Below are 27,372 nucleotides of genomic sequence, written 5' to 3'. Positions count from 1 at the left end.
TTCTGCAGCAGAGACAAAGAAACTTCAGAACAGGAGAGAAGGGGTGGCTGGACATCTCAGCTCACTTAGTAGATTCATAGGATTCCTATTTGGTTTTCATTAGAAGATCTGGATTCTTTTGACTTACAGACAATGATCTGGACGAATATTTTTCTGATACTATTCTTCAGCCAATTCTCCAGCAGCCAGGCTGAAGAACAGGAAAGTGCTGAGAGGCTTGTTGGTGATGAGAAGACGTCTGAGAAGGAGAACTGGCTCTCAGCTGAAGAACAAAACAAAGACTTAGACAAGGTAAGAATATTTTTAACCTGTGTTCGAGGGGTATGCCATGATAGATAGAGCCAGAGCTAAGTTGAAACCTAAAGTCTTTATTATAATAGTGATGCCTCCTTCAAAAAGATGATCTCAAAATCTACATGTATGACATGTCAATCCTTCTCAAAAGTAAATTTTATTATGGGATTTCAAAGCCAGGTGACCACACATGCAAGGCAGTGAGGACTAACACTGGTACCAGTCCTCTCTTGCCACTGCCCTACTATTCATGCTAAGGCCGGCATATTGGGTCTGCAGCAGGATGTCCACCATAGACCAAAGCAGTTGCAAATGGCTGCTTTTCGGCATGGATTTTCCCCTGTGGGTGGGCTGGTTTTCATTCTTTGCCAAACCTACTGGAAGAAATTGGCCTGCATTGCATTCAAATATCATAGCACAAGGTTCTTAGTACTGTATTTTTTTTCATTAGTGTGTGGATAGTATTTGCTAAATCCCATATACTACTCTGATACTGTATATTGCTAACATGTTACAACTATGCTATGTGTGTAGCCCGTAACATAAGTTGTACTTCTCCCTAACAAAACAAAACCCATTGTTGAGCTTAGATTGAACACAGTACTGTGTGGTAGATATAAAATGAGCCTATGTTTTGCAGGATGTGGTGATACAGAAAAGTGATAACCAGATTTCATGAATAGTTCTTAAAACTTAAATGTCTGTTCAGCTCCACTTAGGTCACTTAGAAATCACCGTACCACCAGAAAAAAGGCCACTACTTCCCCCTAAAACAGGAGCGAAGCTTTCCTTCAATGTCACATTAATTTCTTTACCAAAAAATGAAAATGGGGTGGCCCTTGAAAAAATAGATGAAGATGAAGAAGAAGATCAAGAAGAAGAAGAAGTTAAGGAGACAGACGAAGAAGAATCAAAAGAAGATAAAGCAGTCACATCAACAACTGCACAGCCAACTACTACTCTACCAGCAGATGATAACTTGAGTTATATTTGTGAGTATTTCCAAGATCTCTGGCAACATTTTTACACCATCAGTAGATACTAGACAATCTATCTGCAATTTCCATTATTAAAGTATTACATCCCTCATCTATACAAGAACCTAAATCCTACCACAGGATATGTCATAAATGTCTAAAAGATTTGCGTCCCACCACTGGGACTCTATGTTGAGAACAGGGTCCCCATCCTGCTTAATGAAGTGGCTGTCCATTGTCTCCAGGCAATGTATTAAAAGACGGCCACACTCTCTCTTCACTTCTAAGTGAGTTACAGAAACAGCTGAGCATGCTTGCGGTATGTATTTGTGGGAAGAACTAGTTGTTTGGTGGAAGCCCCATCAACATATTGTATGTCCATAGGACACTCTGCTTGTTTAAAAGCTCCCCTTATGTTAGTTTTAAGACCCTGTTAAATGTTAAAGGCCTCAAAGGTAGGATTTTCAAATAAAAGGGCAATAATTTGTGGCACAATAATATATTAGGGCATTATGAGGCATTATATGGCATTATATAGGGTCCTTCTCAATTACATACTTTGCATATATTCATAAAAAAAAGTAATATACCATTGTGCTGCAATTCCAAATATAGCCAATAGGAACCTGTGCCACTGTTCTGCTTCTTCAAATTAAGTACTTTTTCATGCCAAAGCAATAGAAAAATCAGATGCATTTTGAGACAACAGTTTTATAAAGGTTTTGACTGGTATTAATGTTGTCACAGCAGCAGGGCGAAACTTAAAGCTTAACTTTTAATAGATATATAATAAAATAGGCCTCTCATTTTGTGACATGACACAAAATAAACAAATCAAGTATATAAAAACGCCACATCATTAGTTTTATAACAGAATGGTCGTAACGGTCTCGGAACAGGGTTCACCATTCAACCATCCAAGGAATATTGGAACAAGGAAAATCCCTAGCTCACCCCGGATAATACCCTCCCTAGATAATATTCCCGCCCTTACAAGGACACTCCCACAATTCTTACCCTAGTATTTCCTAGCCATCCCATTTACCAGGTGCTTATATTATATAGTATTAATGTTGCATTCACTAAGAAAGCACAGGTATTGTCTATAAATGCTGCAAGACCTCTTAGAGAAGCAGTTCAATGATTTTTCTTCCTTTATTACCAGTATGCACCTGCTCCCCTAATATTTAGAATTCAGCCAGTATTATCTTAGGGCTCGTTCACATCTGCGCCCGGTTTCCGTTCTGCAGGTTTCCATTTCCTGCACATAACAGAGGCAGGATATGGAAACCTGCAGGAGTCTTTCTCACCCATTCATTTGAATGGGTTTGAAAGCTGTCCGGCCGTGAGCGGCGGTGAGCGTTTTATGCTCTCCGCCGCGAAACCGTTTTTTTTTAATCCGGACACAGAGTTGGACATGCGGTACTCTGTGTCCGGATTAAAAAAAAACAGTTTCGCGGCAGAGAGCATAAAACGCTCACCGACGCTCACGGCCGGACCCGGTCTGTGGTTTCCGTCTTCTTGCATGAGGACAGAAACCACAGAACGGAGACCCGAACGCAGGTGTGAACCTAGCGTTATTTAGTTATTCCTTTCAATCTGAATTCTTATCTTTTCTAAAGGAGTTAAAAAGTCAATTCCTGACGCCCTGTATGATGGACTGTTCCACACATACTCTCCACAGGGGAGACAGAAACCTGTGTCACTGACTACTAATGAGCAGACAGTTCCTGTCACACAGTTATAATGAAGGAGCTCACAGCCTCCATAACTATATATTTATATTTTCTTAGATTATTTAGGAGAATACAGAGAGAAGGACACTTGTATTGCCCCAGGAGGTAGATAGCGTACAGTCTCTAGCTGTCCATGTGATTCTGTACTGATGCCTCATGGGATTGAAAGCAAAGTGAAATATATAAAAGCCAAGATAGCATCTGATCAGGAAGATGGGAGAAGCTAGACTGCACAGATATGAGAGCCTGGATTGTGAGAAACAATAAGGCAATAAGTGCAGGGGTAGAACGAAATTAAGGAAACTAGTCAGCTTTCTATTCTTCAGAAATACTGCCCCTTTTTTCCATTGCTGTGCCTGGTATTGCAGCTCAGATCTATGAAAACTGCAATACCAGTCTCATCAGGAGTAAAGCTGTTTCTGGGAAATAGGCAAATTTTGTCTAGTTATACACTATTCTTTAACATACAGTGAATATTCAAGAACTCCCCGTCCCCAAAAACTAGGACATTGTGAGTCTCTGGTCATACCACAAACCACAAAGTCAACAGTAACTTTCTGACAATTTCTACCATGAATAAAAAAAAAAGCTGTCTTATTTCTTTCAAGCAACAATCTGATTCATCAACACTTTTCTTGAAGATTTTTGCAACATGATCTGTCTGATGTGAATATAAACAAGCCGAAGACAGAATAGATTTCAAGGCTTCTCAGAGATGTCCGTGCATGTTATATGCACACCACAAATCTGTTTTAGGAATTCAGTGCACTGACCCCAAACCACGGTCTCATAGGGGAAAATATTACACACGCAGAAAGAATCATGGCCTATTCATTGCTATTCTGTAGTTAAAGGGACATATACCTTTGTAACCATCTTCTTTATTTCCAAATGCTATGGTAAAAGCTAAATTAAGCTATTAGTTTCCATAGTACCAGACAACGAACAAACCCTGTGTAGATGGATCCTGCAGTTATATTGTCTTCTGTCCAGTATTTCTTGACAACCAGACAGTGCAAGTTAGTAAGACTTATAGGACAAATGGCATGGTGTATGATATATGAATATACATACTGGTAAGAGCTTGTTAAATTGATACATTTGCAAAGATGCTTCTTTATATAGTTCAGATGCATTGAAAAAATGTTGCAAAGGTAATAAACCTGTAAAAATAATATTGCAGATGACCATGATCTCAGGCCCTGTTCACATCTGCATACACTACGTGGAAAACACATATGGACCTCATTATAGTCTATGGGGTCCGTGTGGTTTCATTGCTCACCACTTTTTAATGCGTTCGGTATTCCATTCGGGAATCCCCAAGTGGACTCCCCGAACAATACGGAACGCAGATGTGAACCAGGCCTCAGTGTTTCTCAATATGATTGTAAGTTCCATCTAGGAGATGCCAAAATTAAACTGAATTATATCATTTCAAGTGTAATTCAAACTATAAAACAACTTTTCATAAATTAAATCATAACTAGATTTTTGATTTTCTGGCAATATTTCTATCATTATTAAAATTTGTAATATACTTTATTACCAACTTCTGCTTCTTCTTATGAAATCCTGTATTTCTTCTTTGGTTCTTTCCCATATTTCTCTATTGAGAGCTGTATTAATTCCACAGATATTTTCAGTTGAAAAAGTCAGAATTGGAATATTTATATGGAGCACTATCCTGTTTTCAATTTTTATGTTTCATTTTTTAATGTCCAAGAATGACTGTTAGATGAAACTTCCCATTCATTCTTATTTTCCCTGCATTACACACTAGACTGTACACCATACACAATGACAAGTAGGACACAGCTCTCAATACACACAAATGCTGCCAAGAAATCTAAATTCGTTCAAAGGTTAAGTTATGCTTTAAATAGTCACTGACTTTTCAGACAGCTCAGTCTCATGTGATTCTGGACCAAAATGTAATGTACTTTAATTTAAAATTTGCAGTTTTCTATCTGACAACCCTCTATAATGTTGCTGGCACTTGTTGTCTCCGTCCTAGATAATTTGCTGTTTACTCATTGTTATTAAGGAAGTTCCATCCTTAGTTATCTTCAAAATCAGTGAGCGGAGGGAGGAGAGGCTGGTCTCTTTTCACATAGTGAATTGATACGGGAGAGGACAGTCCTCCTCAAAGCCTGTGCATATCTGTATACAGTCTTCTCTGCTTGTACATTTCAAGCACTGACAGGATTTCTACAGCTTCTACCATTGCAAGGAGAGTTTACAGTGTATTTCTATGTACTTCTAACTGGCTGCTTGTGCTATTGATGATAGCATATTAGTCATAGATAGCAAGTAGGTTTTGTTATTGTGCTCAAATTTTCTGTTTTACTCTTTTTCTATGGCAAGAATCTGTTTAGCTGCTTCATAACCTGGATTTCCAGTCCAGTGTCCCTAGATATCATGTTCACTTGGGTTTTTCTCAGCTATTTGTTTGCTGTTTTACAGAACTGCAAGTAAAGAAACCAATAGTAGTAGTCATAGTAATGGGTACGTGAGGGGCAGACTGCTCCTTATTATCTCACGTCCGCTGCCTCAGTGAGAAAAGTAAAATGTTCTACGGCCATACTGGGGCTAGTAGCAGTAGAAAATCTGATTGGACACCATGTATGAAGGCTTTAAAGCCAGAGAACTATTTATTTATTTATTTATGGTTCCAACTGCTATGTCTTTGTGAGACTCAGAAAAGGGGAGTTGATGGTTTGTAGATTTGTAAATTCCACTGTGAATCACTGTTGGTGATTTATTCAAACATCAAGGCACACTTTACCAACATGGCTTTACCATCAATTCTGCTGTGACCACCATTTGTTTATCAACAGCACAATGACATCAAACCTCAAACACACCTCCGGGGTATTTAAGGGTTATTTAATCAAGAAGTAGAGTGTTGTGTTAGATGACATAGCCTTCACAATCACCCCACCAAAATGAAATTTAGATTATTTGGATGAGTTGGGATACAGGTGGAGAAAAAGTAGTCAAGTGCCCAGTACTTCTTGAATCTATTTCAAGACTTTTGAAAAACCATTCCAGACAACCACCTCGTAAAGACGATCGAAAGAATAATAAAAGTGTGAAAGCAGTCATTAAAGCAAAAGGAACCAAATATACCTTAATATAAAAGACATTCTGGGTTGGGTAACACTTAATTGACCACTTCATTCCATTAGTGTTCCTTCATAGTTTTCATGTCAGCCCTATTATTACTGTCAAAACAGCAGAGTGAAAACCTTAGTGAAACAACAATGAACCGCATTGTAAGTCAATGCAATCAGGCATTATTGTCAAGTATTGTTGGAATCCATCATACAACAGGATTTTCATGATAGAGAAGTGAAGATGTATAACTATAACATAATATAACTATGAATCTATAGTTGGTTGAAAATGCAAGAGTAAGACGGGGGTAGCTAAAAGGTTTGGTCTTTACTTGCCTAGACCCTCATTGCAAAGAGATAGCTTATATAATAATAAAGATATCTTTTAGCCAAAGTCAAACCTACTGACAAAGACAAAACTATTGTTTCAATTGCACTTCAACTGGAAAAAAGTCAACATTGTTTAACCCGTCCAAACCTGAAACAAAAAGAAAATTTCAAAGTTTCGTCCATCTCTAGTTTGTAGGAATTCAACATGCCAAAGCTTTTTTCCCCAACAGCAAACACTGGGTAACAATGATGCCCCAACCTTAACATGGCCCTTCATAAAGCAACTAAAGACACTTCAGTTCTACCAATACAACCTTTCCAGTTGAATCATTATTAAACAGCCAGCAGCTGTATGTGTCCATATGGTTAAATACTAATGTCCCTTTTTCCACAGTATCTCGACTAAGTGGTATAGAAGCTGCAATCCATCGTCTTAATGTCCAGTTCTATGGCTTAGATGTCAAAATGACCCAGATGTCTCAAAGTGTTTCCAAGATCCAGACTAAGCTCAGTGAAGCAGAGGACACGGTTGCTACAGTGTCTGAGATGAATGCAAGAAATCAAAGACAGATTGGACAGATTGAAGGTAGGATTGCCAAGAAGGAACATGTGTCAGGTTGTTGTTTTTCGAGTTAATGTCTTGCTTTAATTACAATATTCCATACTTTCCTGAGGGATAATCTGTTCCTTCTAGGGGTATGAGTTTCATTATGCAGAAGTCCAAAAATACAAGAGAGCAATTCAATGTCTCTCTAGTGGTAGTTTAGTAATAATCTGATTCTTGGTTTGCAACCTGTGGTACACAAAACTCCAGGGGGTACACAAACTATTTCTAGCTGAAGCTCATCTTGTCCTTATTCTATGTATGCTCAATAGTTCTATTCTTTGCATAACATGTTCTTTCCACCTGGAGTTTTGAAACACACACCACAAAAAAGTGGTATCTCTATTCCTGCTAAGACCACTTGCCACAGTTTTTGGTGCTGAAAACATGGCAGGTGGGCATACACAAAGTAGCCCCACTGGATGGAGCTAATCAGAGTGTGGAACTGTGGCAAACTGTAGACCATAATAGACTCAAACTGTGCTCTAAAAACCAAAATGGCACTCTTTCCCTTCTGTGCCCGGCTGTGCTCAAACGGCGGTTTATATCTACATATGGCATTGTTAAGTACATTATCCTGGGTACAACAGCGTCTTATATCTGTTGGCATATGCAGCTGGGCGTGAAGCAGTGCTTTGCGGCTTTTAGAGTGCAGATTTAGGTAGATGGTTTTTGGACAATATGTCACATTTGTAAAGACTAGAGATGAGCGAACACTAAAATGTTCGAGGTTCGAAATTCGATTCGAACAGCCGCTCAATGTTCGTGTGTTCGAACGGGTTTCGAACCCCATTATAGTCTATGGGGAACAGATACTCGTTAAGGGGGAAACCCAAATCCGTGTCTGGAGGGTCACCAAGTCCACTATGACACCCCAGGAAATGATGCCAACACCTCTGGAATGACACTGGGACAGCAGGGGAAGCATGTCTGGGGGCATCTAACACACCAAAGACCCTCTATTACCCCAACATCACAGCCTAACAACTACACACTTTACACACTCAATACCACCTCTCTGACAGTAGGAAAACACCTTGAAACATGTGTATTTGGCACTTGCAGTGAGGAGAGCTTGTCACCAGCAGTGAATTTGGCCCTTGTAGTAAGTTGAGGTTGGCACCAACATTTGTTTTGAAAATCAGGGTGGATTGAGCCTCTAACCAGCAGAGTTTGGGCAAATTCATGGTGGAGGGAGCCTCTAAACACCCCAGTTTGGGCAAATTCATGGTGGAGGGAGCCTCTAAAAACCCCAGTTTGGACCAATTCATGGTGGAGGGAGCCTCTAACCAGCCCAGTTTGGGCAAATTCATGGTGGAGGGAGCCTCTAAAAAACCCAGTTTGGACCAATTCATGGTGGAGGGAGCCTCTAACCAGCCCAGTTTGGGCAAATTCATGGTGGAGGGAGCCTCTAACCAGCCCAGTTTGGACCAATTAATGGTGGAGGGAGCCTCTAACCAGCCCAGTTTGGACCAATTAATGGTGGAGGGAGCCTCTAACCAGCCCAGTTTGGACCAATTCATGGTGGAGGGAGCCTCTAAACAGCCCAGTTTGGGCAAATTCATGGTGGAGGGAGCCTCTAAAAAACCCAGTTTGGACCAATTCATGGTGGAGGGAGCCTCTAACCAGCCCAGTTTGGACCAATTAATGGTGGAGGGAGCCTCTAACCAGCCCAGTTTGGACCAATTCATGGTGGAGGGAGCCTCTAAACAGCCAAGTTTTGGGAAATTCATGGTGGAGGGAGCCTCTAACCAGCCCAGTTTGGACCAATTCATGGTGGAGGGAGCCTCTAAACAGCCAAGTTTTGGGAAATTCATGGTGGAGGGAGCCTCTAACCAGCCCAGTTTGGACCAATTCATGGTGGAGGGAGCCTCTAAAAAACCCAGTTTGGACCAATTCATGGTGGAGGGAGCCTCTAAACAGCCCAGTTTGGGCAAATTCATGGTGGAGGGAGCCTCTAACCAGCCCAGTTTGGACCAATTAATGGTGGAGGGAGCCTCTAAACAGCCCAGTTTGGGCAAATTCATGGTGGAGGGAGCCTCTAACCAGCCCAGTTTGGACCAATTCATGGTGGAGGGAGCCTCTAACCAGCCCAGTTTGGACCAATTAATGGTGGAGGGAGCCTCTAAAAAACCCAGTTTGGACCAATTCATGGTGGAGGGAGCCTCTAAACAGCCCAGTTTGGGCAAATTCATGGTGGAGGGAGCCTCTAACCAGCCCAGTTTGGACCAATTAATGGTGGAGGGAGCCTCTAAACAGCCCAGTTTGGGCAAATTCATGGTGGAGGGAGCCTCTAACCAGCCCAGTTTGGACCAATTCATGGTGGAGGGAGCCTCTAACCAGCCCAGTTTGGACCAATTAATGGTGGAGGGAGCCTCTAAACAGCCCAGTTTGGACCAATTCATGGTGGAGGGAGCCTCTAAACAGCCCAGTTTGGGCAAATTCATGGTGGAGGGAGCCTCTAAAAAACCCAGTTTGGACCAATTCATGGTGGAGGGAGCCTCTAACCAGCCCAGTTTGGACCAATTAATGGTGGAGGGAGCCTCTAACCAGCCCAGTTTGGACCAATTCATGGTGGAGGGAGCCTCTAACCAGCCCAGTTTGGACCAATTCATGGTGGAGGGAGCCTCTAAACAGCCCAGTTTGGGCAAATTCATGGTGGAGGGAGCCTCTAAAAAACCCAGTTTGGACCAATTCATGGTGGAGGGAGCCTCTAAACAGCCCAGTTTGGGCAAATTCATGGTGGAGGAAGCCTCTAACCAGCCCAGTTTGGACCAATTAATGGTGGAGGGAGCCTCTAAACAGCCCAGTTTGGGCAAATTCATGGTGGAGGGAGCCTCTAACCAGCCCAGTTTGGACCAATTCATGGTGGAGGGAGCCTCTAACCAGCCCAGTTTGGGCAAATTCATGGTGGAGGGAGCCTCTAAAAAACCCAGCTTGGACCAATTCATGGTGGAGGGAGCCTCTAACCAGCCCAGTTTGGGCAAATTCATGGTGGAGGGAGCCTCTAAAAAACCCAGCTTGGACCAATTCATGGTGGAGGGAGCCTCTAACCAGCCCAGTTTGGGCAAATTCATGGTGGAGGGAGCCTCTAAAAAACCCAGTTTGGACCAATTCATGGTGGAGGGAGCCTCTAAACAGCCCAGTTTGGGCAAATTCATGGTGGAGGGAGCCTCTAACCAGCCCAGTTTGGACCAATTAATGGTGGAGGGAGCCTCTAAACAGCCCAGTTTGGACCAATTAATGGTGGAGGGAGCCTCTAACCAGCCCAGTTTGGACCAATTAATGGTGGAGGGAGCCTCTAACCAGCCCAGTTTGGACCAATTAATGGTGGAGGGAGCCTCTAACCACCCCAGTTTGGACCAATTAATGGTGGAGGGAGCCTCTAACCAGCCCAGTTTGGACCAATTCATGGTGGAGGGAGCCTCTAAAAAACCCAGTTTGGACCAATTCATGGTGGAGGGAGCCTCTAAACAGCCCAGTTTGGGCAAATTCATGGTGGAGGGAGCCTCTAAACAGCCCAGTTTGGGCAAATTCATGGTGGAGGGAGCCTCTAACCAGCAGAGTTGGTGGAAATCAGGGTGGAGGGAGCCTCTAACCAGCAGAGTTGGGGGAAATCAGGGTGGAGGGAGCCTAGTATTAGCAGAATTGTGCAACGCTTATGGTGGATGAGTATGAGGATGCGGAGGAATTGGAGAGGTTGAGTACAGACATGGAGTTTCATGTTGGGGTGCTTTACACAGGTGGGCACAAAAATGACGGCTCTACCCAGTGGTGGTTCATTTTTATCAAAGTGAGCCGGTCGGCACTCTCAGCTGACAGACGGGTGCGCTTGTCAGTGATGATGCCACCGGCTGCACTGAACACCCTCTCAGATAGGACGCTGGCGGCAGGACAGGACAGCACCTCCAAGGCATATAGGGCAAGTTCAAGCCACAGGTCCAACTTCGACACCCAATACGTGTAGGGCGCAGAGGGGTCGGAGAGGACAGGGCTGTGGTCGGAAAGGTATTCCCGCAACATGCGCCTATACTTCTCACGCCTGGTGACACTAGGACCCTCCGTGGCGGCACTTTGGCGAGGGGGTGCCATCAAGGTGTCCCAGACCTTAGACAGTGTGCCCCTCGTTTGTGTGGACCGGTGAGAACTTGGTTGCCTACTGGAGGAACTGCCCTCCCTGCCGCCAACGTCACATGCTGGAAACATCTCCATCATATTCTGCACCAATTGCCTGTGGCAAGCATTGATGCGATTGGCCCTCCCCTCTACCGGAATAAAAGACGAGATGTTGTTTTTATACCGGGGGTCAAGGATAGCAAAGATCCAGTACTGGTTGTCCTCCATGATTTTGACAATACGCTTGTCGGTTGTAAAGCACCCCAACATGAACTCAGCCATGTCTGCCACAGTGTTAGTTGGCATGACTCCTCTGGCCCCACCGGAAAGTTCAATCTCCATTTCCTCCTCATCCTCCATGTCTACCCATCCGCGCTGCAACAATGGGACGATTCGAAGTTGCCCGGAAGCCTCCTGTATCACCATCACATCATCGGACAACTCTTCTTCCTCCTCCTCCTCCTCCTCCATTAAACGCAGTGAAGCGGACAGATGTGTGGACCTACTCTCCAGCTGTGACGGATCGGATGCTATCCCTAACTCCTCTGTGTGATCTGAGTTATCCCTGATGTCAATCAGGGATTCTCTCAGAACACACAAGAGCGGGATTGTAAGGCTCACCATCGCATCCTCAGAGCTCACCCTCCTTGTGGACTCCTCAAAGACCCGTAGGATGTCACAAAGGTCTCTCATCCATGGCCACTCATGGATGTGAAACTGAGGCAGCTGACTTTGTGGCACCCTAGGGTTTTGTAGCTGGTATTCCATCAAAGGTCTCTGCTGCTCAACCACTCTATTCAACATCTGAAACGTTGAGTTCCAGCGTGTGGGGACGTCGCACAAAAGCCGGTGTTGTGGCACATGCAGGCGTTGCTGGAGAGATTTTAAGCTAGCAGCGGCTACTGTCGACTTGCGAAAGTGGGCGCACATGCGCCGCACTTTCACCAGTAGCTCTGGAACATTGGGGTAGCTCTTTAGGAAACGTTGCACCACTAGGTTGAAGACGTGGGCCAGGCATGGAACATGTTGGAGTCCGGCAAGCTCCAGAGCTGCTACCAGGTTCCGGCCGTTATCACAAACGACCATGCCTGGGCCCAGGTGCAGCGGCTCAAACCATATTGCCGTCTCATCGAGGAGGGCATCCCTCACCTCGGAGGCAGTGTGCTGTCTGTCCCCCAAGCTGATCAGCTTCAGCACAGCCTGCTGACGTCTACCAACGCCAGTGCTGCAACGTTTCCAACTCGTAGCTGGGGTCAATCTAACAGCGGAGGAGGAGGCGGTGGCGGAGGAGGAGGCGGTGGCGGAGGAGGAGGCGGTAGAGGAGGAGGAGGAGGGGGGTGTTCTTCTCGTGTCCCTGCCAGGAATGTTAGGCGGGGAGACGAGGTACACCGGGCCAGTTTGGGAAGCAGTCCCAGCCTCAACTACATTCACCCAGTGTGCCGTCAGTGAAATGTAGCGTCCCTGTCCGCATGCACTTGTCCACGCGTCGGTGGTCAAGTGGACCTTTGTGCAAAGCGCGGAACTAAGGGCCCGCCTGATGTTGAGTGACACGTGCTGGTGCAAGGCGGGGACGGCACACCGGGAGAAGTAGTGACGGCTAGGGACGGCATAGCGAGGTGCCGCAGTTGCCATCAGGTCCAGGAAGGCGGGAGTTTCAACAAGCCGGAACGCCAACATCTCCTGGGCCAGCAGTTTAGCGATGTTGGCGTTCAAGGCTTGCGCGTGTGGGTGGTTAGCAGTGTATTTCTGCCGCCGCTCCAATGTCTGAGAGATGGTGGGTTGTTGTAAAGAAACGCCTGATGGTGCCTTTGATGGTGCAGGAGAAGGAGATAAGACAGGACCAGGGGAGGATGAGGTAGAAGTCAACAAAGTGGCGGAGGCAGATGAAGTGGTGTCCTGGCTCGTCCTCTGGAGTGCATCGCCAGCACAGTCAGCAGTGGCAGTGGCAGAGGCAGTGGCAGAGGCAGTGGCAGTGGCGTGAACGGCAGGTGGCCTTTGTCCTGCCGTTGCTGCCTGCCACTGATTCCAGTGCTTGGATTCCAAATGACGGCGCATTGAAGTGGTGGACAGGTTGCTCTTCTCAGAGCCCCTAATCAATTTCGAGAGGCAAATTGTGCAGACAACACTATATCTGTCCTCGGCGCATTCCTTGAAAAAACTCCACACCTTCGAGAAACGTGCCCTCGAGGTGGGAGTTTTTCGGGGCTGGGTACGAACTGGAACATCTTGGGAGATTCCGGGTGTGGCCTGGCTTCGCCTAAGCTGCTGACCTCTGCCTCTGCCTCTAGCTACCCTTTTTGGTGCTGCACCTGCCTCAACATCCACACTACTTTCCCCGCTTGACATCCCCCCTGTCCAGGTCGGGTCAGTGTCCTCATCATCCACCACTTCCTCTTCCAACTCCTGTCTCATCTCCTCCTCCCGCACAATGCGCCGGTCAACTGGATGCCCTGACGGCAACTGCGTCACATCATCGTCGATGAGGGTGGGTTGCTGGTCATCCACCACCAAATCGAACGGAGATGGAGGAGACTCTAGTGTTTGAGCATCTGGACACAGATGCTCCTCTGTTAGGTTCGTGGAATCGTGACGTGGAGAGGCAGGTTGAGGGACAATGAAAGGAGCGGAGAACAGCTCTGGGGAGCAGGGACAGTTTAGGTTATTGTTCTGTAAAGCTTCGGAATTTTGGGAGGAAGGAAGACAAGACTGTTGGGTAATAGGAGGAGAGGAGGCAGAGTCTGACTGGCTGCTGGACAATGTGCTGTAAGCGTTCTCTGACAGCCATTGCAAGACCTGTTCCTGGTTCTCGGGCCTACTAAGGTTTGTACCCTGCAGTTTAGTTAATGTGGCAAGCAACCCTGGCACTGTGGAGTGGCGCAATGCTTGCTGCCCCACAGGAGTAGGCACGGGACGCCCTGTGGCTTCACTGCTACCTTGCTCCCCAGAACCATTCCCCCGACCTCGCCCACGGCCTCGTCCACGTCCCTTTCCGGGAGCCTTGCGCATTTTGAATTCCTAGTTAGAAATTGGCACTGTATACCAGTAGTAAAAATTGTGGGTGCACGTAACCCCAATATATTCTTTGAATTCCCAGTCAGACACTGGCACTATATGGCAGTAGCAAGAAATGAGGGTATTTGTATTCCCAATATACTCTTTGAATTCCCAGTCAGACAATGGCACTGTATACCAGTAGTAAAAATTGTGGGTGCACGTAACCCCAATATATTCTTTGAATTCCCAGTCAGACAATGGCACTGTATACCAGTAGTAAAAATTGTGGGTGCACGTAACCCCAATATATTCTTTGAATTCCCAGTCAGAAACTGGCACTATATGGCAGTAGCAAGAAATGAGGGTATTTGTATTCCCAATATACTCTTTGAATTCCCAGTCAGACAATGGCACTGTATACCAGTAGTAAAAATTGTGGGTGCACGTAACCCCAATATATTCTTTGAATTCCCAGTCAGAAACTGGCACTATATGGCAGTAGCAAGAAATGAGGGTATTTGTATTCCCAATATACTCTTTGAATTCCCAGTCAGACAATGGCACTGTATACCAGTAGTAAAAATTGTGGGTGCACGTAACCCCAATATATTCTTTGAATTACCAGTCAGAAACTGGCACTATATGGCAGTAGCAAGAAATGAGGGTATTTATAACCCCAATATATTCTTTGAATTCCCAGTCAGACAATGGCACTGTATACCAGTAGTAAAAATTGTGGGTGCACGTAACCCCAATATATTCTTTGAATTACCAGTCAGAAACTGGCACTATATGGCAGTAGCAAGAAATGAGGGTATTTGTATTCCCAATATACTCTTTGAATTCCCAGTCAGACAATGGCACTGTATACCAGTAGTAAAAATTGTGGGTGCACGTAACCCCAATATATTCTTTGAATTACCAGTCAGACACTGGCACTATATGGCAGTAGCAAGAAATGAGGGTATTTGTATTCCCAATATACTCTTTGAATTCCCAGTCAGACAATGGCACTGTATACCAGTAGTAAAAATTGTGGGTGCACGTAACCCCAATATATTCTTTGAATTCCCAGTCAGACAATGGCACTATATGGCAGTAGCAAGAAATGAGGGTATTTATAACCCCAATATAGTCTTTGAATTCCCAGTCAGACAATGGCACTGTATACCAGTAGTAAAAATTGTGGGTGCACGTAACCCCAATATATTCTTTGAATTCCCAGTCAGACAATGGCACTGTATACCAGTAGTAAAAATTGTGGGTGCACGTAACCCCAATATATTCTTTGAATTCCCAGTCAGAAACTGGCACTATATGGCAGTAGCAAGAAATGAGGGTATTTGTATTCCCAATATACTCTTTGAATTCCCAGTCAGACAATGGCACTGTATACCAGTAGTAAAAATTGTGGGTGCACGTAACCCCAATATATTCTTTGAATTACCAGTCAGAAACTGGCACTATATGGCAGTAGCAAGAAATGAGGGTATTTGTATTCCCAATATACTCTTTGAATTCCCAGTCAGACAATGGCACTGTATACCAGTAGTAAAAATTGTGGGTGCACGTAACCCCAATATATTCTTTGAATTACCAGTCAGAAACTGGCACTATATGGCAGTAGCAAGAAATGACGGTATTTATAACCCCAATATATTCTTTGAATTCCCAGTCAGACAATGGCACTGTATACCAGTAGTAAAAATTGTGGGTGCACGTAACCCCAATATATTCTTTGAATTACCAGTCAGAAACTGGCACTATATGGCAGTAGCAAGAAATGAGGGTATTTATAACCCCAATATATTCTTTGAATTCCCAGTCAGACAATGGCACTGTATACCAGTAGTAAAAATTGTGGGTGCACGTAACCCCAATATATTCTTTGAATTACCAGTCAGACACTGGCACTATATGGCAGTAGCAAGAAATGAGGGTATTTGTATTCCCAATATACTCTTTGAATTCCCAGTCAGACAATGGCACTGTATACCAGTAGTAAAAATTGTGGGTGCACGTAACCCCAATATATTCTTTGAATTCCCAGTCAGACAATGGCACTGTATACCAGTAGTAAAAATTGTGGGTGCACGTAACCCCAATATATTCTTTGAATTCCCAGTCAGAAACTGGCACTATATGGCAGTAGCAAGAAATGAGGGTATTTGTATTCCCAATATACTCTTTGAATTCCCAGTCAGACAATGGCACTGTATACCAGTAGTAAAAATTGTGGGTGCACGTAACCCCAATATATTCTTTGAATTACCAGTCAGAAACTGGCACTATATGGCAGTAGCAAGAAATGAGGGTATTTGTATTCCCAATATACTCTTTGAATTCCCAGTCAGACAATGGCACTGTATACCAGTAGTAAAAATTGTGGGTGCACGTAACCCCAATATATTCTTTGAATTACCAGTCAGACACTGGCACTATATGGCAGTATCAAGAAATGAGGGTATTTATAACCCCAATATATTCTTTGAATTCCCAGTCAGACAATGGCACTGTATACCAGTAGTAAAAATTGTGGGTGCACGTAACCCCAATATATTCTTTGAATTACCAGTCAGAAACTGGCACTATATGGCAGTAGCAAGAAATGAGGGTATTTATAACCCCAATATATTCTTTGAATTCCCAGTCAGACAATGGCACTGTATACCAGTAGTAAAAATTGTGGGTGCACGTAACCCCAATATATTCTTTGAATTACCAGTCAGAAACTGGCACTATATGGCAGTAGCAAGAAATGAGGGTATTTATAACCCCAATATATTCTTTGAATTCCCAGTCAGACAATGGCACTGTATACCAGTAGTAAAAATTGTGGGTGCACGTAACCCCAATATATTCTTTGAATTACCAGTCAGACACTGGCACTATATGGCAGTAGCAAGAAATGAGGGTATTTGTATTCCCAATATACTCTTTGAATTCCCAGTCAGACAATGGCACTGTATACCAGTAGTAAAAATTGTGGGTGCACGTAACCCCAATATATTCTTTGAATTCCCAGTCAGACAATGGCACTGTATACCAGTAGTAAAAATTGTGGGTGCACGTAACCCCAATATATTCTTTGAATTCCCAGTCAGAAACTGGCACTATATGGCAGTAGCAAGAAATGAGGGTATTTGTATTCCCAATATACTCTTTGAATTCCCAGTCAGACAATGGCACTGTATACCAGTAGTAAAAATTGTGGGTGCACGTAACCCCAATATATTCTTTGAATTACCAGTCAGAAACTGGCACTATATGGCAGTAGCAAGAAATGAGGGTATTTGTATTCCCAATATACTCTTTGAATTCCCAGTCAGACAATGGCACTGTATACCAGTAGTAAAAATTGTGGGTGCACGTAACCCCAATATATTCTTTGAATTACCAGTCAGACACTGGCACTATATGGCAGTAGCAAGAAATGAGGGTATTTGTATTCCCAATATACTCTTTGAATTCCCAGTCAGACAATGGCACTGTATACCAGTAGTAAAAATTGTGGGTGCACGTAACCCCAATATATTCTTTGAATTCCCAGTCAGACAATGGCACTATATGGCAGTAGCAAGAAATGAGGGTATTTATAACCCCAATATATTCTTTGAATTCCCAGTCAGACAATGGCACTGTATACCAGTAGTAAAAATTGTGGGTGCACGTAACCCCAATATATTCTTTGAATTCCCAGTCAGACACTGGCACTATATGGCAGTAGCAAGAAATGAGGGTATTTGTATTCCCAATATATTCTTTGAATTCCCAGTCAGACAATGGCACTGTATACCAGTAGTAAAAATTGTGGGTGCACGTAACCCCAATATATTCTTTGAATTACCAGTCAGAAACTGGCACTATATGGCAGTAGCAAGAAATGAGGGTATTTATAACCCCAATATATTCTTTGAATTCCCAGTCAGACAATGGCACTGTATACCAGTAGTAAAAATTGTGGGTGCACGTAACCCCAATATATTCTTTGAATTCCCAGTCAGACACTGGCACTATATGGCAGTAGCAAGAAATGAGGGTATTTGTATTCCCAATATATTCTTTGAATTCCCAGTCAGACAATGGCACTGTATACCAGTAGTAAAAATTGTGGGTGCACGTAACCCCAATATATTCTTTGAATTCCCAGTCAGACACTGGCACTATATGGCAGTAGCAAGAAATGAGGGTATTTGTATTCCCAATATATTCTTTGAATTCCCAGTCAGACAATGGCACTGTATACCAGTAGTAAAAATTGTGGGTGTATATAGCCCCAATTCTATTGCTAGGGGACTTGCAGGGTATTTCTGGGGTGAAGGTGGGGGGGCACACCGTTGGAACGGGTATCGGGGTATATATCGGGTATACGGGAATACACTGACAGTGTATTCCATTCAGGATCCTGGGAAAGCTGGGTTGCGGCGATTGAGCCCGTCAGTGCCACGTTACACTGACAAGCTTCTCCCTGGAATTTAGCTCTTACAAGAGCTGTTGGTTGTCTTCTCCTTCCTATCCTAGCCTGTCCCTGCCTACCCAGAATCTAAGCCCTAGCTAGCTGGACGGAAACCTCCGTCCTCGGTGAATTGCAAGCTCAGAATGACGCGAAGCTGGGCGTCGCTGTTCTTTTAAATTAGAGGTCACATGTTTTCGGCAGCCAATGGGTTTTGCCTACTTTTTTCAACGTCACCGGTGTCGTAGTTCCTGTCCCACCTACCCTGCGCTGTTATTGGAGCAAAAAAGGCGCCAGGGAAGGTGGGAGGGGAATCGAGTAATGGCGCACTTTACCACGCGGTGTTCGATTCGATTCGAACATGCCGAACAGCCTAATATCCGATCGAACATGAGTTCGATAGAACACTGTTCGCTCATCTCTAGTAAAGACCCTAAAATTGTCCCTACAAAATGGGATCACTTCCAAATTATTGGCAACTCTGGGGCTCTGAAAAAACAACATGGTGTCCAAAAGCCAGACCCTATATATACTGTATATACTACAAATACTGTATATACTACAAAAGTGCAGTGCTCCTTTCCTTCAAACAGCATTTTACACCCACATATACAACATTTTTGTACCCAGGATAACCCACTGAAAGGTTTTAGGAGTACGTGTTTCTGTTGATAGAAAGTGGGCAAAACATATTGGTCACCGAAATGGCATATTTCTTTACAAATTTAAATTTTTACTTTGCACATGAATTTTTGTGAATCACTCTTGAACTCAAAATGATAATAATACCCCTTTAGAAAATCCCTGAGGGAAGTTTCCAAAATCATACCTTTCAAAATCCAATAGTGATCTTTCTATTCTGAGCCTTGCCGTAAAGGGTATTTTCGTGTTCAGGAGAAGTTGTACTGTATAACAAACTTTTTGTCCTTTTTCTTCTTTAGCCACTTGTGAAAATTAAAAATTTGGGGCTTAAATGGATGGCTTATTGGGAAAAAAGTAATTTTTCACTTTCATGCTAATAAAATCTGTCAAACAATCATGTGGTCAAAATGCTCACCATACCCCTTGATAAATTCTATGAGGGGTGTAGTATACAAAATTGGGTCACTTTGGAGGGTTGTATTGGTACTCTGGGGTCACTGTAGATAAAGGGTATGGTTTTGAAAATGGTGTGAGTTATGGGGGATTTCTTTATAATCACCTTCAGAACTGAAGTGGTTCCTAACAAATGGGTTTAGAAAATTTACTTCTACATCAGGAAAATCACACTCCTTCAATATATTTTGGATGTTAGAAGGCTTAGGAATAAAAGATGATGCCAATCATAGAAAGAATAGTATAGTGGATTATAAGAACCTTTGTTTTAACATCTTACTGATATCTTTTCTGGCTGACCTAGCAGCCTGATTACATCTGTGCATACTCCTGTTTCTTTAAGGATTAGTGTGCTCACCTGCTGGTTCCCTCCTGCCTATCCCTATCTGCCTGTGTGTATAAAAGTCTGCTTCTCTAGCCAAAAGCAGTTGGCTACATGCCCTCTATAGCGACTGGGCTCCAGTACTGCATCTAGACTCCTATTGACATCAATTGGAACTATATCCAACACATAGAAGTCAGATATAGTTGTTACCAAATGTTGTTTCCTAGTCATAATAACAATCTAGATGTTGAGATGTTGAGAGTAAAGTTAAGTAAGCATATTTATGGGAAAGTTGGGGAGACAGCTGTTGAACGAACAAGAGTACACTCAATAAGTTTGTGGGGTCGATTTAATCTATTTAAGAAAAATAAAACTGTATGAAAATAAATGAGATTCTAATAATCCATCACCTAATGACATACAGATTAGTAGATTGCCCATGAGGTCATCAGTAATCAGTCATAGAGGTTGCAGTGGTTGCAGTTGTGACTGGGTCCATAGGTCAGGGGTGTCCACAGACTCCTCGCCACACTAATGCTGATTATACATGTTTGATCTTCTTTGACTTCTGACAATTTATGTGTCTTAAATGCTTTCCCCTACTGTGTGCACTGAGATTTATGACATACAGGCTGCCCAACATGCTGCTGAAAGGTACAGATGGGATAAAGCTGCTGAGCATGAAGAGAAGTTGCAGAAGGGACTATAAGTAGAAGTATTTAGGGCTGTATAGTCTGCTAATGCGTCAGTGTTATTGTTTAACAAAATAAGTATGCACCAGACATAACAGAGGACAGTGAAGGGTACCATGGAGATAGTTAACCCCTTCCTGTCTGAGGAATTTTTCATTTTCCATTTTTTCATTTTTGACTCCTTGCCTTCCAAACACCTTAACTTTTTTATTTTTCAATTTACAAAGCTAAAGCAGACGTCAGAAGGAGTTAAAAACGTATGTTGTATGTACATATCTCCCAACCATCCCAGATTCAGCGGCATAGTCCTGGATTTTGGTTCTGTCATGCTGTTCCAGTAGGTAGGCACTGATTTCAGCTGAGGTCATATCATAAAGCAAGGAACCATTATTCCCTCTGCCCCCTGTTAATGATGCTGACTGTTCCACCAATGACCCCTTGTCAATGCTGCTGATGGCTTGGTTGCAGGCGTAGTGACATCATTGATACTGCTCTTCCAAGCCACTGACAGCAGAGACTCCAGTTTCATGTTTAAACTGGGGCACCAGGAAAGGGACTTAATACTGTGGGGCAGTTGGAAAGGAACATTACAATGTGGGATCATATAATGTACAGGAGACTGTAGGGGGATTATACTTTGTGGGGGCACATGGAAAGATGTTTGAGAATTGGCGGAGTCAACATAGAAGTGGGTGGAGCTAAATTTGCAGTGGTGCGCATAGCCCTCTAGAATAATTTCAATTTCTTATGCGGCCCCATGGGAAAATTAATTGCTCACCCCTGGTCTAGGAGGAATTTAGGAGGCTTCATCACTGTGCGTTACACAGAGGAAGACAATATGTGAGCACAAAGGGACTGAGTGTGATTGGAGGGGGTCAAATGAGCTATTTGTGTGTCTGGGCGATATTAGAGGTGTGGTTTATTATATGTCAATCTTGTCTATTTTTCTGTCCACTGAAAATTGGGAGGTATGTTTACATAACTGTCCTAATAATCCAGCACCTCATTGCTCCTGAATATACTGGATTATCAGACACTGGATATGTTTAATATCACTTCTGCTTATATTACTTGTACCAAAGCCTGTGCACTGGTTTTATGTATCTACTTTAGAACCGTATCCCACAGTTTTGTAAACATGATTGCAAACCAATATGAAAGATCAGCAGAAACGTATCCTGTTCTATTACATGCATGGTTACCAGCAAGCGATATTCCCCTTTAAGAATGAAAGAGACACTCTATTTCACCTGGAACTCCTGCTGAGAAAACACTGTTCCAACCTCTTGCTCAGCTGGAAGCCATCTTCTGCAGAAGTTAACTGTGCCAGCATTTGCTTTTCTGACGTGATCCTGCAGGGCGATTGACTCTACTACAGAACAAAGCTTTAGGCTGTTACTATAAAGATGCAGGACACCAGAGGAAAAGTCAGAGGAAGGAATGCCAAAATCCCATTACACATAGGTCATATATGTATAATGCTGTCACTTCCTGTGACCCTGTACAATATAAATTAAGGGTTATAATGGACATGGATACAAGACTACTAACCCAAACTGAACATAATATAACCCTTTGTCATTCACTTAGATCGTTATTGATATAAAAACTATGAAAGATCTTATTTTAATAGAAAAGTAGCAGTCCTTTATGACAGCTATTGAGAAGGTCAGATATATTAGAAACCATATTGCTCCAGCATCTTTGTTCTGATGCTCTCCATCATTTACGGCTCCATTATGTTAACACACTTTGCCACTGTAGCCTATGGCTGTCCTCTGTGATCTCTGTAATGTATTTAGAGAACAGGTCCATATATTCATATATTCGCTTAATGTAAACAAATATATTTAAACTGGTCAGAGACTGAAAACTAAAGGGGCAGATGTGAGGATAATAATGAAAATGCCTTTTCCAATTTTTATTGACGTTTTTTCCGGCTCCCGGAAAAAGAAGCGAGATGCTTCAATCCCTCTCGACTAGACTCATTCATTTGGGCCTAATCCGGAGCGGAATGGACGACTGGATGCCGGTACACTGCACCGACATCCAGTCGCAGCTACCCGTATTTTGGAGCGGAAACTAAGGCGGCCTCCGCCTCAGGTTCCGGTCCAAAAAGCCCTGTGAAAACTTACCCTAAGGGACCTTTTTAAATGCTTAGGAAGCCTTTGCAACTGTTTTGGGTTAATTATTCTAATTTCATGAGATAACTTTTGGGTTTTCCTTGGCTGGAAGCCATAAACATCAACAGAAATAAACACTTGAAAAAACTCTGTTTGTAATGAATCAATATAATATATATAAATTTTGTCTTTGATTATGAAAAAATTTTGCTGAAAGTTTGGAAAAATTACAGTTTTTTACACTTTGAAATTTCTCCCGACTACGGAAATGTTCCACATGTGGATGTAAACTGATGTATGGGCACACAGCAGGACTCAGAAGGGATAGAATGCTAATTGTAGGGTATTTAATCCCATAAATAGTTTTGGGCACCATGTCCCATTTGCAGGGCCCCTTAAGAATCAGAACAGTGAATACCCCCAAATAATGATTTTAGTTTGAAAACTAGATCCCTTAAGAAATTTATCAAGGGTTTTGGGAGCATTTAGATGCCACAGGTTAATTTATTTTCCTGAAACGGGCAAACAACAAAGGTTGTAAATCTGTGCAGAGTACATCTTTGAAGCTCCATCATATTTGAATATTGGTGCTGTGTTCTTTTCTTTGTACGCCTCATTCCGTTTTCGGTAAACAGTAGAATGATAGGTGCTTTACTAAAAAGCTCTATCTTGGTCTTATCTGTCCACAAGATGTTTTCCCAGTAGGACTTTGGCTTACTCACGTGTACATTAGCTTCAAACTGCAGTCTAGCTTTTTTATCTCTCTGTGTCAGCAGTGGGGTCCTCCTGGGTTTCTTGCCATTTCATTTCATTCAATTGTTAGCGGATAGTTTACAATGACCCTGATGCACCCTGAGCCTGCAGGACAGCTTGGATTTATTTGGAACTTCATTGGGGCTGCTTATTCACCATCCGGACTGCCCATCCACATCCATGGAGATTAGCTACAGTGCCATGGGTTGTAAACTTCTTAATTATCCTGCACATCATGAATAAAGGAACATCAAAATCTCTGGAGATGGACTTTTAACCTTGAGATTGCTGATATTTCTCCACAAGTTTGTTTCTTAAGACCTCAGACAGTTCTTTTCTTTCTCTTCTTCACACAGAATGCAAAGATTTAGTCAACTTCTCTCCTTTTTATCTGCTTTGATGTGTGTTTTTTATATTTCCCACACCTGTTATTTGCCACATGTGAGTTTGAACAAGCCTCACATGCTTCAAACAAAATTTCAATTTTGAAAAGGTGTCAACAATTTTGTTCGGACCATTTTTGGAGTTTTGCGTGAAATAATATCCAATTTGCATTTTTTTCTCAATTCTTTTTACACGCAAATAAAATAAACGTGTGTAATAAAACATGTAATTGCAATAATTTTCTGGGATAAACACTTAATTTTCTGGCAAAATTTCAGGGGGTGCAAACACTTATGGTCATGAATGTATATATCTACCTTCTGCTCAGTCCACTCTTGGCTGAAAAAAAAAATCTGTGTTTCTATAACGTAGGGCTTCAACCTTATGATGCACCGCTATTCACCAATATGAATGCCAAAATTTGGTGATTTTTTTGTTTGTTGTTGTTGTTGGAAACTTAAACAACTAAGATGCAGTGTAATCTTAGATTAAACAGTGTAAAAACATGTCAGCAGTGTATAGTATACTAGAACGTTTCAGAACTTATCCTTTCTACAATGATTATGTTTTATTTACATAAAAATGGAAAAATCACATTATGAAGCAAATGATGGATGGAGAACAACAAGGATGTATAACATTCCACCTATGGAAAATTGAATTTAACACTTAAGACTGGGCACACATGGGCAGTAATTGCAGTGGGTTAGTTAATATAGTTAATACCATCTCACTGTGACGTACACTAACACCATAGTGGATGAGATTTCTAAATGCCAGTTATTTTACTCCCACACCTTTCAACTTACCACAGAGATACCTGCATGCATGCAATAGGAAAAATGGCTAATTTCAGGTGGTTTTTGCTACAGCGGCTTTCAGGGAAATGTGCTGCTGAATTTCCCTAACAGGCATCAGGTGTCTGAGTTATAATCTTGAGTGAAATTGATATTATTATGATGTTTGACTGACAACTGAGGGCATCCAAATGTGAACACCATACAGCAGTGTGTCCCAGTCTTCAAGGGAGTCTATCAGCAAAACCCGGCTCCACAGATAGATTAGGGTCACCTGGCTAAAAAGGTGTTTTCCACTTTTGAATCAGTGTCTCTGTTGCCAAGATATTACTGTTTCTGTCTATATACAAAAGATAAACATATTGAAGCCCAATTTTCACATGTAGGGCGGGGGAATCAATCATAAAGCAATGAAAAATTCACTGGGGAGTCTGCCTATTCTACACCCGGAGTATAACAATTACTGCATGAGGAAAGAGTGGAAAGAAATTTCCTCATTCAGTCCCTTTGGTTAAGATAAGATAAGATAATCCTTTAATAGTCCCACATTGGGGAAAGTATCCAAGGTATAGATCCATCTACATTCCCGCTGTAAAATTTTCTTCTCAAAATTGCCCCCCCTGAGCGGGGGTTTTACCACTTCTAACACCAAAAACTTAATGCTAGAGGGTTCACCTAAGTGGCAGTTGTTCACATGAATGGCCACTGGTGTATCAGAACCCCTATTAATGTCACCCGCATGCTCCAAAATTCTGCCTCTCAGTTCCCTGTTGGTCTTCCCCACATATTGTTTGGAACACACAAAGGTCAAGGCTCGTTCACATCTGCGCCCAGGTGTCCGTTCTGCAGGTTTCCGTTTCCTGCATAAAACAGAGCAGGATACGGAAACCTGCAGGAGTCTCTCTCACCCATTCATTTGAATGGGTGAGAAAGCTGTCTGGCCGTGAGCGGCAGTGAGCATTTTGCGCTCTCTGCCGTGAAACCGGGTTTTTTAATCCGGGCACAGAGTCGGACATGCAATACTCTGTGTCCGGATTAAAAAATCTGGTTTCGCGGCGGATAGCATAAAACGCTCACCGCCGCTCACGGCCGGACCCGGTCTGTGCTTTCCGATTACTGGCAAGCAGAAGACGGAAAGCACAGAACGGAGACCAGAACGCAGGTGTGAACCTAGCGTCAGCAGGTACACAACCCCTTTCGTTCTACAATTAGCAAAAAACTTTGTCTGAATATATTAACAATATATTATATTATACAAACGATCTCTTAATGACAGAGGTACCCATTCCCAAGGGGAAAACACCGTTTGATTCAGGAGACCCTAACCCATCTATCTGCTGGACTCAGTAGATTGTAGTTGGGTTCTGGTGACAGACACCCTTTAAGGAACATTCTTGTGAAACCATCTCAAAATGAAAACCTGCATACAATAACATACCTAGATATTTTATACGAACTAATGCCATACCTTCATATGCTCTATTCCTTCTAGGTTGCTTGAAGGGCAAAAGATACTACAGAAAGTGTTATCTCATTTTCCAGCACTTTGAAAACTATGCTACGGCACAACAGCTGTGTCACAGCCGAGGGGGAAACTTGGCAATGCCTATAGACCAGAATGAATTTGCCGCTGTAGCACAGTATGTTCATGATGCATTCTTTCCTTTCAACTGGCCCGTCTGGATTGGGATCAATGATTTACGCTCTGACGGGATGTATACCTTTGAGAATGGACATCGTGTCTCTTATTTCAATTGGTACAAAGATCACTTGGTGACACAGCCAAATGGTGGCATTCTTGAGAACTGTGTCTCTATCTCATCAGATGATGGAAAGTGGTGGGACAATGACTGTTCAAGAAGAATGTACTACATCTGCGAGTACTGAGTGGGACGTCAAGAGTGACAAATATGGCTCTGCTTGTAGTATCTACGTCACGTGTTTTGTAGCTCATATCTCAGGTGTTTATATTACTGCATATAATATACAAATAGAAGCACAAAAATTTCAAAAAGTTGCTTTAACATGTTCCTTCATTTCATTCATTTTGATAAATACTTTAAAAGGATGACCCAATCCTACTGTAAGAAGGAAAACAAATTTATTGAATGTTCAGTACTACAGTGTAATGAAACCAAAATATCATGACTAGAGATGAGGGAGTAGTATTCAATCGAGTAGGTATTCGCTCAAATACTACGGTATTCGAAATACTCGTACTCGATCAAATACTACTCGCTATTCGCTGTAAAGATTCGATTCAGAACCAGCGTTGATTGGCCAAATGCTACACACTGTATAGAATTCAGCCAAAAAACGCTGGTTCTGCAGCAGGCTCGTCTTTGCTATTCGGGAATGCTGGCAGCTTTCGGTTATGCGGGAGCTGACTTTTTCTCATAGGAATGCATTGACCAGCATTGATTGGCCGAGGCGGAGTCTAAGATCAGACCACAGCAGTCTTCATTGTGGTCCGATCTTAGACTCTGCCTCGTCACAGACAAGCCTCCGGCAGAACCAGTGTTGATTGGCCGAATGCTATACTAGCATTCGGCCAATGAATGCTGGTTCTGCTGGACGAGT

At 42.8% G+C, this 27,372-nt stretch overlaps 1 protein-coding gene across 1 annotated transcript; it reads left to right on the top strand.

The window, feature by feature from the left end:
• CLEC11A (C-type lectin domain containing 11A) lies at positions 1 to 26,791 on the top strand. The gene is made up of 4 exons (XM_075278594.1): positions 1 to 291; positions 1,004 to 1,286; positions 6,851 to 7,042; positions 26,285 to 26,791. Exons 1-4 carry the CDS (start codon positions 133 to 135, stop codon positions 26,677 to 26,679), a joined length of 1,029 nt encoding a protein of 342 aa, XP_075134695.1. The 5' UTR covers positions 1 to 132; the 3' UTR covers positions 26,680 to 26,791.
• Positions 26,792 to 27,372: the final 581 nt, after the last annotated feature.

This window comes from Leptodactylus fuscus, chromosome 6 (assembly GCF_031893055.1).
Source record: "Leptodactylus fuscus isolate aLepFus1 chromosome 6, aLepFus1.hap2, whole genome shotgun sequence".
NCBI lineage: Eukaryota > Metazoa > Chordata > Amphibia > Anura > Leptodactylidae > Leptodactylus > Leptodactylus fuscus.
Note: the sequence above shows the minus strand (reverse complement) of the source record. Positions and strands in the feature narration are given on the sequence as shown.